The 12,662-nt window shown below is 40.9% G+C and overlaps 1 protein-coding gene across 4 annotated transcripts in view; it reads left to right on the forward strand.

The window, feature by feature from the left end:
* The first annotated feature begins 63 nt into the window (after positions 1-63).
* map2k5 (mitogen-activated protein kinase kinase 5) overlaps positions 64-12,662 on the forward strand; it is a 61,186-nt gene continuing 48,587 nt past the window's right edge. For all 4 annotated transcript variants that reach the window (XM_086226153.1, XM_086226145.1, XM_086226163.1 and 1 more), the window contains exons 1-8: positions 64-482; positions 740-788; positions 931-998; positions 8,410-8,479; positions 9,139-9,179; positions 10,478-10,545; positions 10,649-10,697; positions 12,365-12,429. In XM_086226153.1, coding sequence (XP_086082279.1) covers positions 357-482; positions 740-788; positions 931-998; positions 8,410-8,479; positions 9,139-9,179; positions 10,478-10,545; positions 10,649-10,697; positions 12,365-12,429 — 536 coding nt within the window. In that variant the 5' untranslated portion in view covers positions 64-356. The remainder of the gene's footprint in view (positions 483-739; positions 789-930; positions 999-8,409; positions 8,480-9,138; positions 9,180-10,477; positions 10,546-10,648; positions 10,698-12,364; positions 12,430-12,662) is intronic.

Here is a 12,662-nt window from a genome sequence, read left to right on the forward strand (position 1 = left end):
GTTAAATGGATACGAGTCTTTTAATTTGAAAAGCTCAGACCCGGATGTTGATTAGAAGTCGCAGTTCCCAGGAACAGTTGTGATTTCTTCAAAACTAATTCATTGCTACACTCCTCAGACAATGCTAAAAAATACAAAAACTAAAAACTTTACAAATAGTAGCTTACGGCAGAAGCTAAACTTGTCACACAGTTGAGACGTGACTGAGTTCGGTGATTCAAATCTGCGCATCACTTGACACAAATGTGTGGACTGAACGGGATGCTAGCATGTGTTAGCTAACCACTGCAGGCAGGAAATTAGCTCGTTAGCTTCGACAGGAGTTGTTAGGAAGCTTGCTTCTTCTTCTTTTGCTCATGTTGTACTTGAATAACCTCTACATAATGGACACCGAGGGAATAGTGATCCGGATAAAAACGCCGTTAGGAGACATGGACTCGTCTGTCGACTGTCCATCGCTACTGAACTTCAGTGACTTGCTGGTGAGTCCTCATCATGCTACACAGCTCGTTAGCTGTCACTCATTACTCCCCTGGACGGGGGCTTTGCAGTAAAACCATACACACACGGTAGATTAAGATCGTGTCTGTGTTTGAAGCGGTTGTACAGCGCCGTCGTTTTTTAGTGGTCTTCTGAACAGAATCCATGTCGTCCCTGCTTATTTCCTCTCCTGTAACTGAACATGGACGCACTGCCAGTTTCTCTTTCCAAAACAGTTTTCCTCTGGTGAACATTTCAGGTCGCTATCAGAGATGTCATGCCCGAAGCCACAGTCACTGCCTTCGAATGTAAGTTTCTATAGTCTGCTCATCTGTTGTGTGAGCCTCCACACACACATTTTATATTTGTGTATATATGCCGTATATATATATATAGTTAAGGTTTAAAATAATTCAAAGTCCTACTGTAAATGACATCCTTGTTTTTCAGATGAAGATGAGGTCGGTGACAGAATCACTGTGAGAAGTGATGAAGAACTCAAAGCCATGTTGTCATATGTGAGTACTTTATTGAATGTCAATTGCTCTGCCTCCTCAAATCAACAGGCTGATGTCACTTGACCTGGTTCTGGATGAGTAACCAAACCTAATGAATTGGTTCTCAACTTCAAGGTTGTAACATCCCGATGACTTTCATTAAAATCCATCCAAAACATTTTGAGTTGTCCTGTTCAGAGGCAGACAGACTTAAAATTTTTTTTTTTTTATGAAGATGCTGTGGAACAAGTACTTCAGTACATTTATTAAAAGAGAGAAGCTGTTGTTGTTGTTGTTGTTGTTGGGTTCTTTTGGAATCTTTAAAGATAATCTTTTTCATTTCACAGCCAGGGTTTAAGAATAGAAAATAAATGCGGGGCAGATTTAAAAGCTTTTAATGTCAGTCTTTATAAATATTATGAGTTTGATTTCATGGAGGAACCAAGACATGGTTTTAAGTGCCCTGTTCCCATCTCCTTTTATCAGACATATACTTAAAAAAAAACATTCTGAGCATTTGCTGTTAAAGCTCGCATCCGAATTAGAGGATCAAATGATGTTAGTTGTCATTTAACATTGCAGAGTGAGAGGATGTTTGGTTGTGATAGAGGTGAGAAAGAGTTGAAAGAGTTTTTATATTTATATATATATATATATATATATATATATATATATATATGTGTGTGTGTATGTATATGTATATATACGTGTATATACATATATATGTATATATACGTGTATATACATATATATGTATATACGTATATACGTATATATGTGTATATACGTGTATATACATATATATGTATATACGTATATACGTATATATGTATATATACGTGTATATGTGTATATATGTGTATATATACGTGTATATACGTATATATGTGTATATACGTATATATACGCACATATATATGTGTATATATGTATATATGTGTGTATATATATGTATATATATATATGTGTGTGTATATATATGTATATATATGTATGTATATATATATATATATATATATATATGTGTGTGTGTGTGTGTGTGTGTGTGTGTGTGTGTGTGTGTGTGTGTGTGTGTGTGTGTATTTTTTTAATTTAGCCTTTATTTACCTTGGCAACCAATTAAGAACAAATTCTTATTTACAGGTGCAGCCTGAACCAAAGAGCAAAAGGTCTTTGAGGGGGGAGGGGGAAGGGAGTGCCAAAAGTGAAAACAAATATGAATCACAGAATAACAAACAGTTAATAAATAAATACATCACAATAAAACAGTAAAAACATCAGGGTGTGACAAATAGGCCTCTTCAACAGGTGCAAGGGTCAACTGTAATTTGTTGCAGGTTTGAGGGTGTTTTGTAAAGTATTCCAGTCGTTAGCTGCAGCAAACCAGAAAGCGCTGTATCCAAAGATGGTGTGAGCTTTGAGGATGGAGAGTTTCATGAGTTTGCTGGACCTTAGGTTGAGGGCAGAGTGGGAGAGGTGCAGAAGGGAAGAGAGTTCGAGAGGTGTCATACCAAGTATGGTTGTGTGACAGAGCTGAAGCCAGTGGTGGAGCTGTCTGGTGCGGAGTGATGTCCAGTCTACTAGGTTATATAGGTCGCAGTCGTGGGTAGTGAATGGTGCGCCTTTGGCAAAACGGATGGTGGAATGATGGCGAGTGCCCAATTTTCTGAGGGAGGATTGAGATGCCATCCTGTAGATGGTGTCACCAACGTCAAATATGGGCAGGGTGGTCATTTTCACAAGTCTGTGTGGCTGAACAGGTGATGGAGGCCTTGTACTGGTCTAGGAGCTCAGGCCAGCTTTGACTTTTGACTGCAGGTGCTTGGTGTGGGTGGTGAAGGAGAGGAATAAGTCCAACCAGAGGCCAAGGTATTTGTGGCAGGTCACAAACTTCAGTTCGGAGCCATCAGCACAGAGGATTTTAGTGGCAGTGCTGGAATCACATTTCTAGTCAGAAATAATGCATTTGGTTGTCTTGGTGTTGAGGAGAAGATGAAGGCTATGGAAGTACCGCTCAACAGAGGTGAGACTGAGTTGTAGTGTGGCTGTGCAGCGTGGAGAGAAAGGCCCTTTGAATATAAGATGGTATCATCAGCATATAACTGGAAATTGGAATGTAATATATATATATATATATATATATATATATATATATATATACACACACACTGTATATATACTGTATATATGTAAAAAGAAAATCAGTATAAAATGACAAGTGTCCTGTTAAGCTGTCAAGAAATCAAGAAATGCTCAGTTTCGCTACAACCAGCAAAAATCTATCAGATATAAGACTGGCTGTTTAACAGTCATGTTATTCGGGCTTTAATGATGTGGAACCTGGAATAATGGAGAAGACCTGGTGAAGTGGGTGTGAAGGGTCAGTGCACAGTGGAGGCATCAACTCTGGTGAAGCTGCTGAACAGAGGGTAAGCAGACTCTGGTGGAACTCTCAGGTCCCCTGACTACCCTCTGCTGAGATGGAGTTTGACTGTTATTGCAGCAGAGTACCAAGTAGTGACGCAGTATCTCAGCACATAGTCAAATGTGCCTCAGGTAAAGGTTGGGAGAGTTTTAGTTGTGTGTGTGTGTGTGTGTGTGTGTGTGTGTGTGTGTGTGTGTGTGTGTGTGTGTGTGTGTGTGTGTGTTCAGTTTCCTAAGAAGTGCAGTCTTTGCTGAATCTGTTTGAAAATCTGAACAAGGTTGAAGGACTAAAAAAGTCTGTCCATGATCTGCACCCCAAGGAACATGATAGCAGGGCTTATATATCAGCCACTATTGATCCTATTATGGGCCGATCACTGCTATATTGAATTGGCATATATGTTCCCTGATATGTGCCAACATTAAAAAACAAACAAAACAAAAAAACTTTTTAACACACCATAAAATTCAGAAAACAGTGCTGGTGATTTTACCGTGTTGTAATCTACTGTGTCCATCAGAGAGCAGTCAGGCAGCTCTTAAAGGTTTATGTAGCTAATTGTTTTTTTTGGTCTTTATTGAAATGATCATGTGTGACAATGTTAAATATTTTTTAATTCACTGAGTTATTTGTTTCAGAAATTAGCTCTCTACCGTTACATACTCATATCAGTACCAAATTGGTGCACGATGAACATAGGAAAGGTCCGTTTTCAGTCCAACACAAAAATCTGTGGGTTTTTGGTTTTGTTTTTTCTGGTTCTAAAATCAGTACCGGGCTTAAAAATCCTGTGTCTGTGAGGCCCAGCATGATAGTGTCCACTCCCACCAACGTGGAGCTCGTGATGCTCAGGGGTGTGAGCCAAAACTGTGACCTGATTCTGAAGCCAGCAGTTGTCATCTTCCATGTGGGACTGGTCCAGAGATCAGTATTTTTGGCAACAGCCCAGTCACATCAATACTACAAAGGACCAAAATGTGTTAGAACGTTCTGTGACAAATTCCGGTTCGAAGGAGTAGTAAATTTGATAAAAATAAAGTTAAAAAAAAAGCTTCACAAAGAAAAAGTGAAAAAGCATTTATCAAACCAGCTGTTGAACATGGATAAACAAGCACAAACGTGACGCGTCCACCTGCTTTTTTTGTCGTCCCCTGGCATGTTTGACACAACCTCAGTGTGATTACTAACCAGTTCGTGGTGACTTGCTATGAACATACTAAAATGACCAAACGTAGCATGTGGTAGCATAGCATGACCGTGCAAAGGTTTATTTTTCAAGTTATTTAACTGCATTTTATGGGTTCAAATGCTTATTTGTGCGTAAAAGCGCGAAAAATGTCAAAAGTCAATGTATAGCCATTGGTATCAAATCTTTGAACGGTAGCCTGCTCTACTTCCGTGGTCAGAGATTCGTTTTCAGAATGACCACACAAACCTGGTCCGATATGTGGAACCCTGCAGAAACACACTCAAACAGGAGGCTCTACATTATAAGTGCATGGACTCAATGCAACCGGCCTGCTTTTGTTGAAACTAAAAGCTGTACCCAGTTTTATCAACCGAACGTGACTGTCAGGCTTGCTAGTTGTTTGTAGCTACTCTCATGCACACACAAAAGTGCACACTACCCATTCGGTCCCCCGCTTAGTGCAGTACATTTTGCTGTTCCACCATAGTTACTGTTCATGCCATGGACAGTAAGAGTAATGATGTGTAATGGTTGCTCTACGAGGTACACTGAAAGCTAAATGACTGTCAATTTTTATTATTTATTATTCAGTACTTAAAGTTTTGCCTCATTAAAGAATGGGCCCCCTGGGCTGCAGAATTGTTCAAAATCTACTTTCATCTGTGGATGTCTTTTACCCCCCATCAGCTTACAATGATGCTGCTGGAGCCAAAGGCGCAATTCACACTCCTTGTTTTCTGTCCATTTTTATCATGCATCACTTCTGGTTGCTTTTTAATCATTAGGTAGCACAGGGTTGCAGGGTGATTATGGGAAAAACAGCTGTTGTGCAGATGAGCGTTTTAAAACAGGAAAGGAAAAGTATTGACCTCCACCACCATTTGTTTCCCTGAATGGATCATTCACATGAGGGATTCTGCTCTTGTCCTGTTTGAATGTGAGTGGTCTTGGTGTTGGAATGTGAATATTTCTGCATGAGTAAGTTTACAGTGGCTTCCTAGATGTTAGTGAGAAAGATCATGTTGCAGTCATGGTACCTCTGACAAGGAGGAGTTTCTGGTTCTTCAGCGCTGTCTGTCAGCAGGGTGATTCAAACTCCACCTGGCCAGTTGTCATGACATTCTTTTGAAGGGGCAGAACATCAGCCAAAAAGACACCCATCAAATTTGGCAGCAGATCTGAGTCATGTGGCAGATAAATGGAGATATTTTGTTTTTTATTATTATTATTTCCCACACAGCACAACATTCGGGTTATGGTTGCTTTTCTTTTTTAGGTGGCAGCATGCTCATCATGGTAGCCATTGCCTATTATTTTGAATACTTAATGATGCAAACCTTCTCTATGGAAGCACAAGTTTAAAATACCGACTTATCTTTAACTATGATGGTCAGACTGGAAAAAGTGGCAGAATGCATTTTTGTTGGGTGGACAAATGCAGCTTATGTAAAATAAAAAAAACCCATCTATAGTAAAGAATAAAACATCCAAAGATGTGTTGAATATGAAAAGTTGTTATAGGATTTAAAAATATGAATTCAGACTGAACTATTAGTGTGTTGATTTTTATTCAAGCTATATTTCTGCAAAAGTAAAGATAAATTATCAGTATAGGTTAATTAAATGTGACATAAACATATGAATTCACACAACCTTTTAACCTTAATATGCACCTGTGCCATGTATTGCGTATTTGTTTTTGACAACATGGACTAGAATGAGTACTTATCCCAAAGACTTCCGCTCACACTCTATTCTTTTACTTCATTTCTTCGAGAGGCTTGTTCTTCACTCCAGATGATCTTCTGTGTTGCAATAGAAGATGAATTTATGACCCCAAACTGCACCTCAGTCAACATATCATCCCCAACACTGCGCTGCTTCGTCCACAGATTTGCAAAGCCACGTTCGACAAATATTTGCCACGCAAATCCAGTAGCACTGTAATGGTTTTCTACTCCTCATGGGACAGTCAAATGTACAAAAAAAGCTGCTGATCACCAGGAAAGTACTGGGCTCACTAAAATATCATTTACACTAGCTGGGTTCTTTAGATGTCTTATGCAAGTGGAATGCATTTCACCAGTCATTTGAATTTGTGTTTAGTTGATTCTTTTTTTTTTTCTCTCGTTCTGTGTTTGCTGCGGTTGCCATTTGGCCTCCGCTGGGATTCAGTTGGATTTTTGCTTCTGTGTTGTTAATTCCAGGTGAGCAGACAGCCATTATATGAAATTAATGGGAATAAAAGGGAACAGCATGTTAGGTGAAAGGTGGAATAATTCATTAGAGTCTCTCATGGTTGCTATGTGTGTATGTCTGTGATAATGAGTTCTAATCAGACTTTTAACTATGCTATTATTACGCAGTGCTTTTTTTTTCTTTTTTGGATAAGTCAAGGCATCCCCTTTAACGTTGCCTGGCAAGAAAAATCATGCCTCTTATTGCTGAACAAAATTAATGTTCAAATTCAGCACTTAATTAACATACGTCTGCAGAGGGCATTTATTGTGAAAAGTGTCCCCCATCACTGAGAACATTGATTGCGACATGCCCCGGTGAGACCCGCTCATCTTGCGGGCATGTCTAATCATTGTTCGACACCTTGAAAGACAGACATCCCTGTTCAAAGTTAAAGACTGGCCTGTGTCAGGTGCTAAAAAAACATGTGACCTCATCCGTTCCTCACTCAGCTCCCCCTGGAGGTAGTGGCTCTAATTCCACCACTCCCACTCCCCTCGCCCCTTCGCCTGCTAATGATGATGAGACCCTCTCACTGCTCTTGCTCTGCCACTTGTCCCTCAAGGCTGAGCGATGGTATTTGGGATCGGACACAGTTTAGTTATTGGCCAACAATGGAGAATGTCTTTTAATAACACACCTACTACAGATTAGGTGGTAATTGCAGCCTTAATCAATAAGCTAGCTGAGCGGAAAATTAAAGGTACGTGAAGCCAGTCCCCCCTCCACCCCCAACAAATACAACACATTTTTGGTATTGGGCCCATTGTTCAGATGTGGACTAGTGAGAACGCTGGAGGGCAGAAGCAGAGGGCTAGAAGCGAGGAGGGATCTGACAGTGATAAATAGGCCTTTTAATAACAGCTGTGCCACTTGGGTAGCCATTCTGATCCATTCCCATCCAAGCTGGTCACATCGTCCTCCCTCCTTCCTTCCCCCACAATGAGCGAGCACATTTACATATCTCTGTAATGACTTGGTCGTTCATACTGGCTTTTAGATGATTTTACACACAATGGGCACGTGTAGGTCTTCACAAATGTCCAGCTTTATCTGTTTAAATGTCACCCTGGTCATTTTTGTTGATTTGAAGCCTCTAAAGGGGAGGAGACACAAATGCACTTGTTCGCACACACATACACACACACAAACATGTTCACAGCAACACACACTCACAGTTTAACAGATGGTTTGGTTAACTGAAACATCAATTATTGCATTGGCTTGGCACACGTGTGAGACGCTGCTGAGTGTGTGTACACGTGTTGGTCCTGTAGGATATGAGTGTTTGGTGAGCCGCTGACCTGGAGGAGAACAGGGTTAATGCTACACTCCTTCAGAACAAGCCCACAGGGCATTGGTCCTCATCGGCAACAGATTTCAGCACAACATGCTCACATCTTTGGGAACAATCTGGATCAATTCTGATGTTACAAATTTATCAGCATTTTTGTGTCGTTCTGATGGATGGTGTGTTTCGTCAAATTAACATTCTTTTACAGATTTCAAATGTTGTGTGCCTAGCTGTACATTTTCAGGTACCCCTTTATGTTAACTATGCATGACTTTCTCCCCTTCAGTACTGCAGCACAATGAATGAGCAACGCATGAATGGACAGCTGCCGGACCCTCTGCAGATATTTCCACGAGGTACAGAGTGACATGTTACCATTGATCATAAATGCAGATGCTCCAAGGCTCTATGTTTTTGTAATTAATGCGTAGACTACGGGACACAAATATTCAATCGGTGTACAGATACCTCACCTTTACCCTAACAGAAACTATTTAGTAATGTTTTGAGAAAATGGAAGAATTAAGTTGTTAGAATTTACACTTTGGACAACATTGAAATTCAATGGTGGGACGTAAACCTCTGATTGTTTTTGTCCCAAGCACATTGAGACTTCAAGCAAAGTTTTTCTCAGATCTCTGGCGTTGTAGTTCCTGTTCAAAATCACTAACTAGGGCCCTGTGTAAAACTGTAATGAGCCTGTTCAATGCTCCTTCTTTCTACCAATGGGCGTTTTTTTTATTTTTACTTTCCCTTCCTTTTTCCATCTCACTCGATTTTCTGACTCAACCTCCCCCACCACCCACCACCACCCACCACCACCAGCTGTCTCATGAGACCAACATCTCAATCACTCTCTTGTCTCTTCAACTAATTTCACAGAAACCCTCATTTCATTTCATTTCTGTTTTTTTGTCTTTATAAAAAAAAAAAAAAAAAAAAACTGATTCCCTTTTCAACACATTTGTAAATGGCCCAGTGATATGTTCTTCAATCTAGTCAATTACTGTTTCAGCCGGCAAGACTCCGGGGATTCGGAACATACATGGCCTGAAGGTACCTATCTCAATAATTGTTTCAGCTGCCTTACACCAAGAATGAGGAGGGGGTTGAAGTGAATGGATTGGTAACACTGTGTTCCACTTATTGAAATGTCAATTGCAGTCAAGGCTCTCCTTTCTTTCACTCATTCCCTTGCTCCCCTCATTTATGTTTATGTTTGGAGATGTGTAACCGCCGTATTCTCTTCACATCTCGATCCCCCTATTTTGCTTTGGTTTTTTTGGATGTGTTCTGTGGTAGCCCTGAACCAGACAAAGCATTATTACTTGCTCATTCTTTATCATGGGAATAAAACTGAAGTAAGTTGTGTTGTTGTTTATCCACAAAATTTTCATCACAGGTCCCTCTTTCCCCATTCATCAATAGCCTTCCCCAGACCTGCACATGCTGCTGTTGAAACTCATTGCTAATTAGTATCGGTTAAATGACTTGACATCTGCTCTTTTCCTCCAGATGATCTATATCATCATCTCCATTTCAATAATAAAATACCCCCCATCTTGAAAAAGGCTTTATTTACTGTATCCTCCGAGGGGCTCTGACAACATCCTCTGAGCTGTTTCAGTTTCTCTAGGTCAAAGGTCTGTCTTGAGAAGATGATATTTTCCAAAAAACCTTCAGTCCTTTGATAATCTTTCCCCTCTTTTCTCCTCTTTTAATATGAAAGTAATTGGCTAAGGGGAGTCGTGTGTGCTGTATAAATTAGGTCTTCTTGGGCACTAATTAAAGAGAGAATCCCTGTGCCTTAGTGGACCCAACACCACCGGCCTTTTGACCTCAATTAAATGATTTATTTTTAGTATCCCCTTCACAGGGTTCCATCTCTTCTTTTGTGTTCAATATCTGGGTTGAGCGTAGTGGCCTTTCTAGTAAACATGGATAGAGATGAATAGATGTCCCTAGTGAGATATGAAATTTTCAATGTCTCAACTTAATTTTCCTCCAGCCTTCTACGACCCCCTTTTTCTATTTTACTTTCTCTAGTTTATCCACTTAAACGTATTTGCCTGCAAATAAGCGGTAGGTCTCCTCTCGCTGTCGTCCTGCAGTTTGTCAGCCATTTCTCTCCATTTGGATGCTTCTGTCTTTCTTATTGCCGGCCTCGCTCCTCTGCCACAAAAGTCCATTAACCTCCAGGCTGAACTGAGGGCTTGTATTTTAATCTTGTTCATCAGGGGGTCTGGCCATATGCCTGTCTGTCTGCCTGTCTGTCTATTGGCCTTGACCAGTGTGTGTGTGTGTGTGTGTGTGTGTGTGTGTGTGTGTGTGTGTGTGTATGGGCACTCCCTCAGGTTAATACAAGACCTAACCTAGCCAACGACTGCACTCCTGCTGTCTCAGACCCTATGACCAACAACAGGTGAGCCCGGGGGAGCGTGTTACCCTACCTGGATCAGTTGATAGATGAGTAGAAAGATGTCTTTGGTGCTTACGTCAGTGCAACTGTGCTCTTCCATCTCCAGCTTAAAGAAGTCATCCGCTGAACTGAAGAGGATCCTGACAAATGGACAGGTGAGCCTTTGTTTTGCTTTAAGTAGAATTCAACTCCTGTTATCATTCGGCTGCCCCTGCTTTCACACCTCGTTTCCACTGACTACAGCACGTTGTCACCTGTGGTTGGCCGCCGTGCTGCTGTTGGCTTTATGTGATGCTGTCTGTGAGCAAGTTATACACTGTGTATCGTTAGTTTGTCTCTGCTGTATACTCTAGGAGTTAGGTAGCAGGCTTGATACAAGGATCAGACTCTTGTCTCTGTTCACACACACACTCACACACACACATACACATACACACACACACACACACAGACTCTGGTTAGAGTGTCAAGGAGACAATTAATCCAGCTGCCTCTCAGGTTTCTGCTGTAACACAGTGAATTAATAGAACTGTTCTCTTCCCTCTTCCTTCTTCTCCGTTCATTCATCCATCTCTTTTTCATGCTCTTTACCCCCCCCCCCCCCACACACACACACACACACACACACACACCATGTTAACAAATCAGTTGAAGTGAACAGGGGGTGGGGTGTTGAGATTCCTTCTGGCTGTACAAAAGTGCTTCTTTAAATAAAGGCCTCAGAGGCCAGTATCTGGTATGAGTATCTAGACTGAATGCCACACCGCTCTCTAGCCTGTGTGTTGTGTCAAATGGGCTGCTGCTAGGGCAGTTTCCATTCCCTAATATTTTTATGGTCTAAATAGATAAGAATATTTAAAGGACAGAAACATTTTTCACTCGCTCACTGTCACTGCTATGAATTATTGTGTACAGCGCCATGAAATCGGTTTAGATTTTCTGCAGATTCCACTTCCCCTGCAAATTCTGTATTTCCCATTTCAAATTTGTATGCATTTTTTCCATCAGTACATAACTAAACGGATTCTAGAACAGCAACAGCAGCAATTCACTGTACAGATCCATAATATATCACTGGAAACAAATCCAAAATGTCAGCGCGGTAAATGATATTCCTGGTATCTTAAAAGTGGGTTAAGTTTCGAAAGAATGATGGCCACTGTCTCAGCCGGCCACCATCTTTACAAGAATTTGCCACAATTTAGAATTCAAAAAAAGACTGTGGGTGCAGCACTTTTCTCCAGGAGGGTGCAGCTACATGCTCTCCTTCCTCATTGGAAGCAAGTCAAAGATTTTGGCTGTCATTAAAAAAAAACAAAAAACAAATGAAGTCCAGTGGGAGCTATATAGTTCTACTGCTGATCTCACCAGCTGAGATATCACTCCATCGATTGCATTATTGGACCACTCTGTACGGAAGGATTCACAGAGAAACGGATCATTCTGAACTGGCTGGGACAGAGGAGGAAACTCTGTCATGCTAGTGCAACTGCCTTCTGTAACCCCTGGCTGACATTTTTTATCAGTGTGGTGTGGAATAACAACAGTAACAAATCATCATTTAACTCTATATCTCCTCTCTACTCACTCAAGCACAATGTCCTTTTTATAAATTGGACTGCAAATGTTTTATTGATCTCCACTCCTCCTCCGCCTGCCTTGGATTTCTCTCTTTTTTGCAGCTGAACTTGGGAGTGACCTGTATACTCGATTGTTTTTTACAGTTGCCATTGAAACTGCCCTTCTGTCTTCGCTCTCACCTGTGCAGACACCCATAAATGTCTTTGCTCATGATTGTTCACTCATGTTTGTCACTCTGCAGATAAATGCCCAAGATATCCACTATCAAGAGCAGCTCGGCCATGGAAATGGAGGCACAGTTTACAAGTAAGATTTGCTGGCTCTCACTCGAGTTCTCAGTCTCAACCAGAGTTGGACCTGAAGAAGCCCATTGTGCTGGGTCCATTTATGTCATCTGGTTGGGTTCGGTTAATGAATATGCTGCACATGATCAGAGAGGAAACTCTACTCCTTCAGGCCTCTACACACTAGATGCATTTTTCGCATGTGTTTAATTAATTTACAACTACACATTTTTTCCAAACTGTTGTTCTTGTAAT

The sequence above is a fragment of the Aulostomus chinensis genome, chromosome 2 (genome assembly GCF_037954235.1).
Source record: "Aulostomus chinensis isolate RoL2024-O1b breed Wild chromosome 2, RoL_Achi_v1.0, whole genome shotgun sequence".
Lineage (NCBI taxonomy): Eukaryota > Metazoa > Chordata > Actinopteri > Syngnathiformes > Aulostomidae > Aulostomus > Aulostomus chinensis.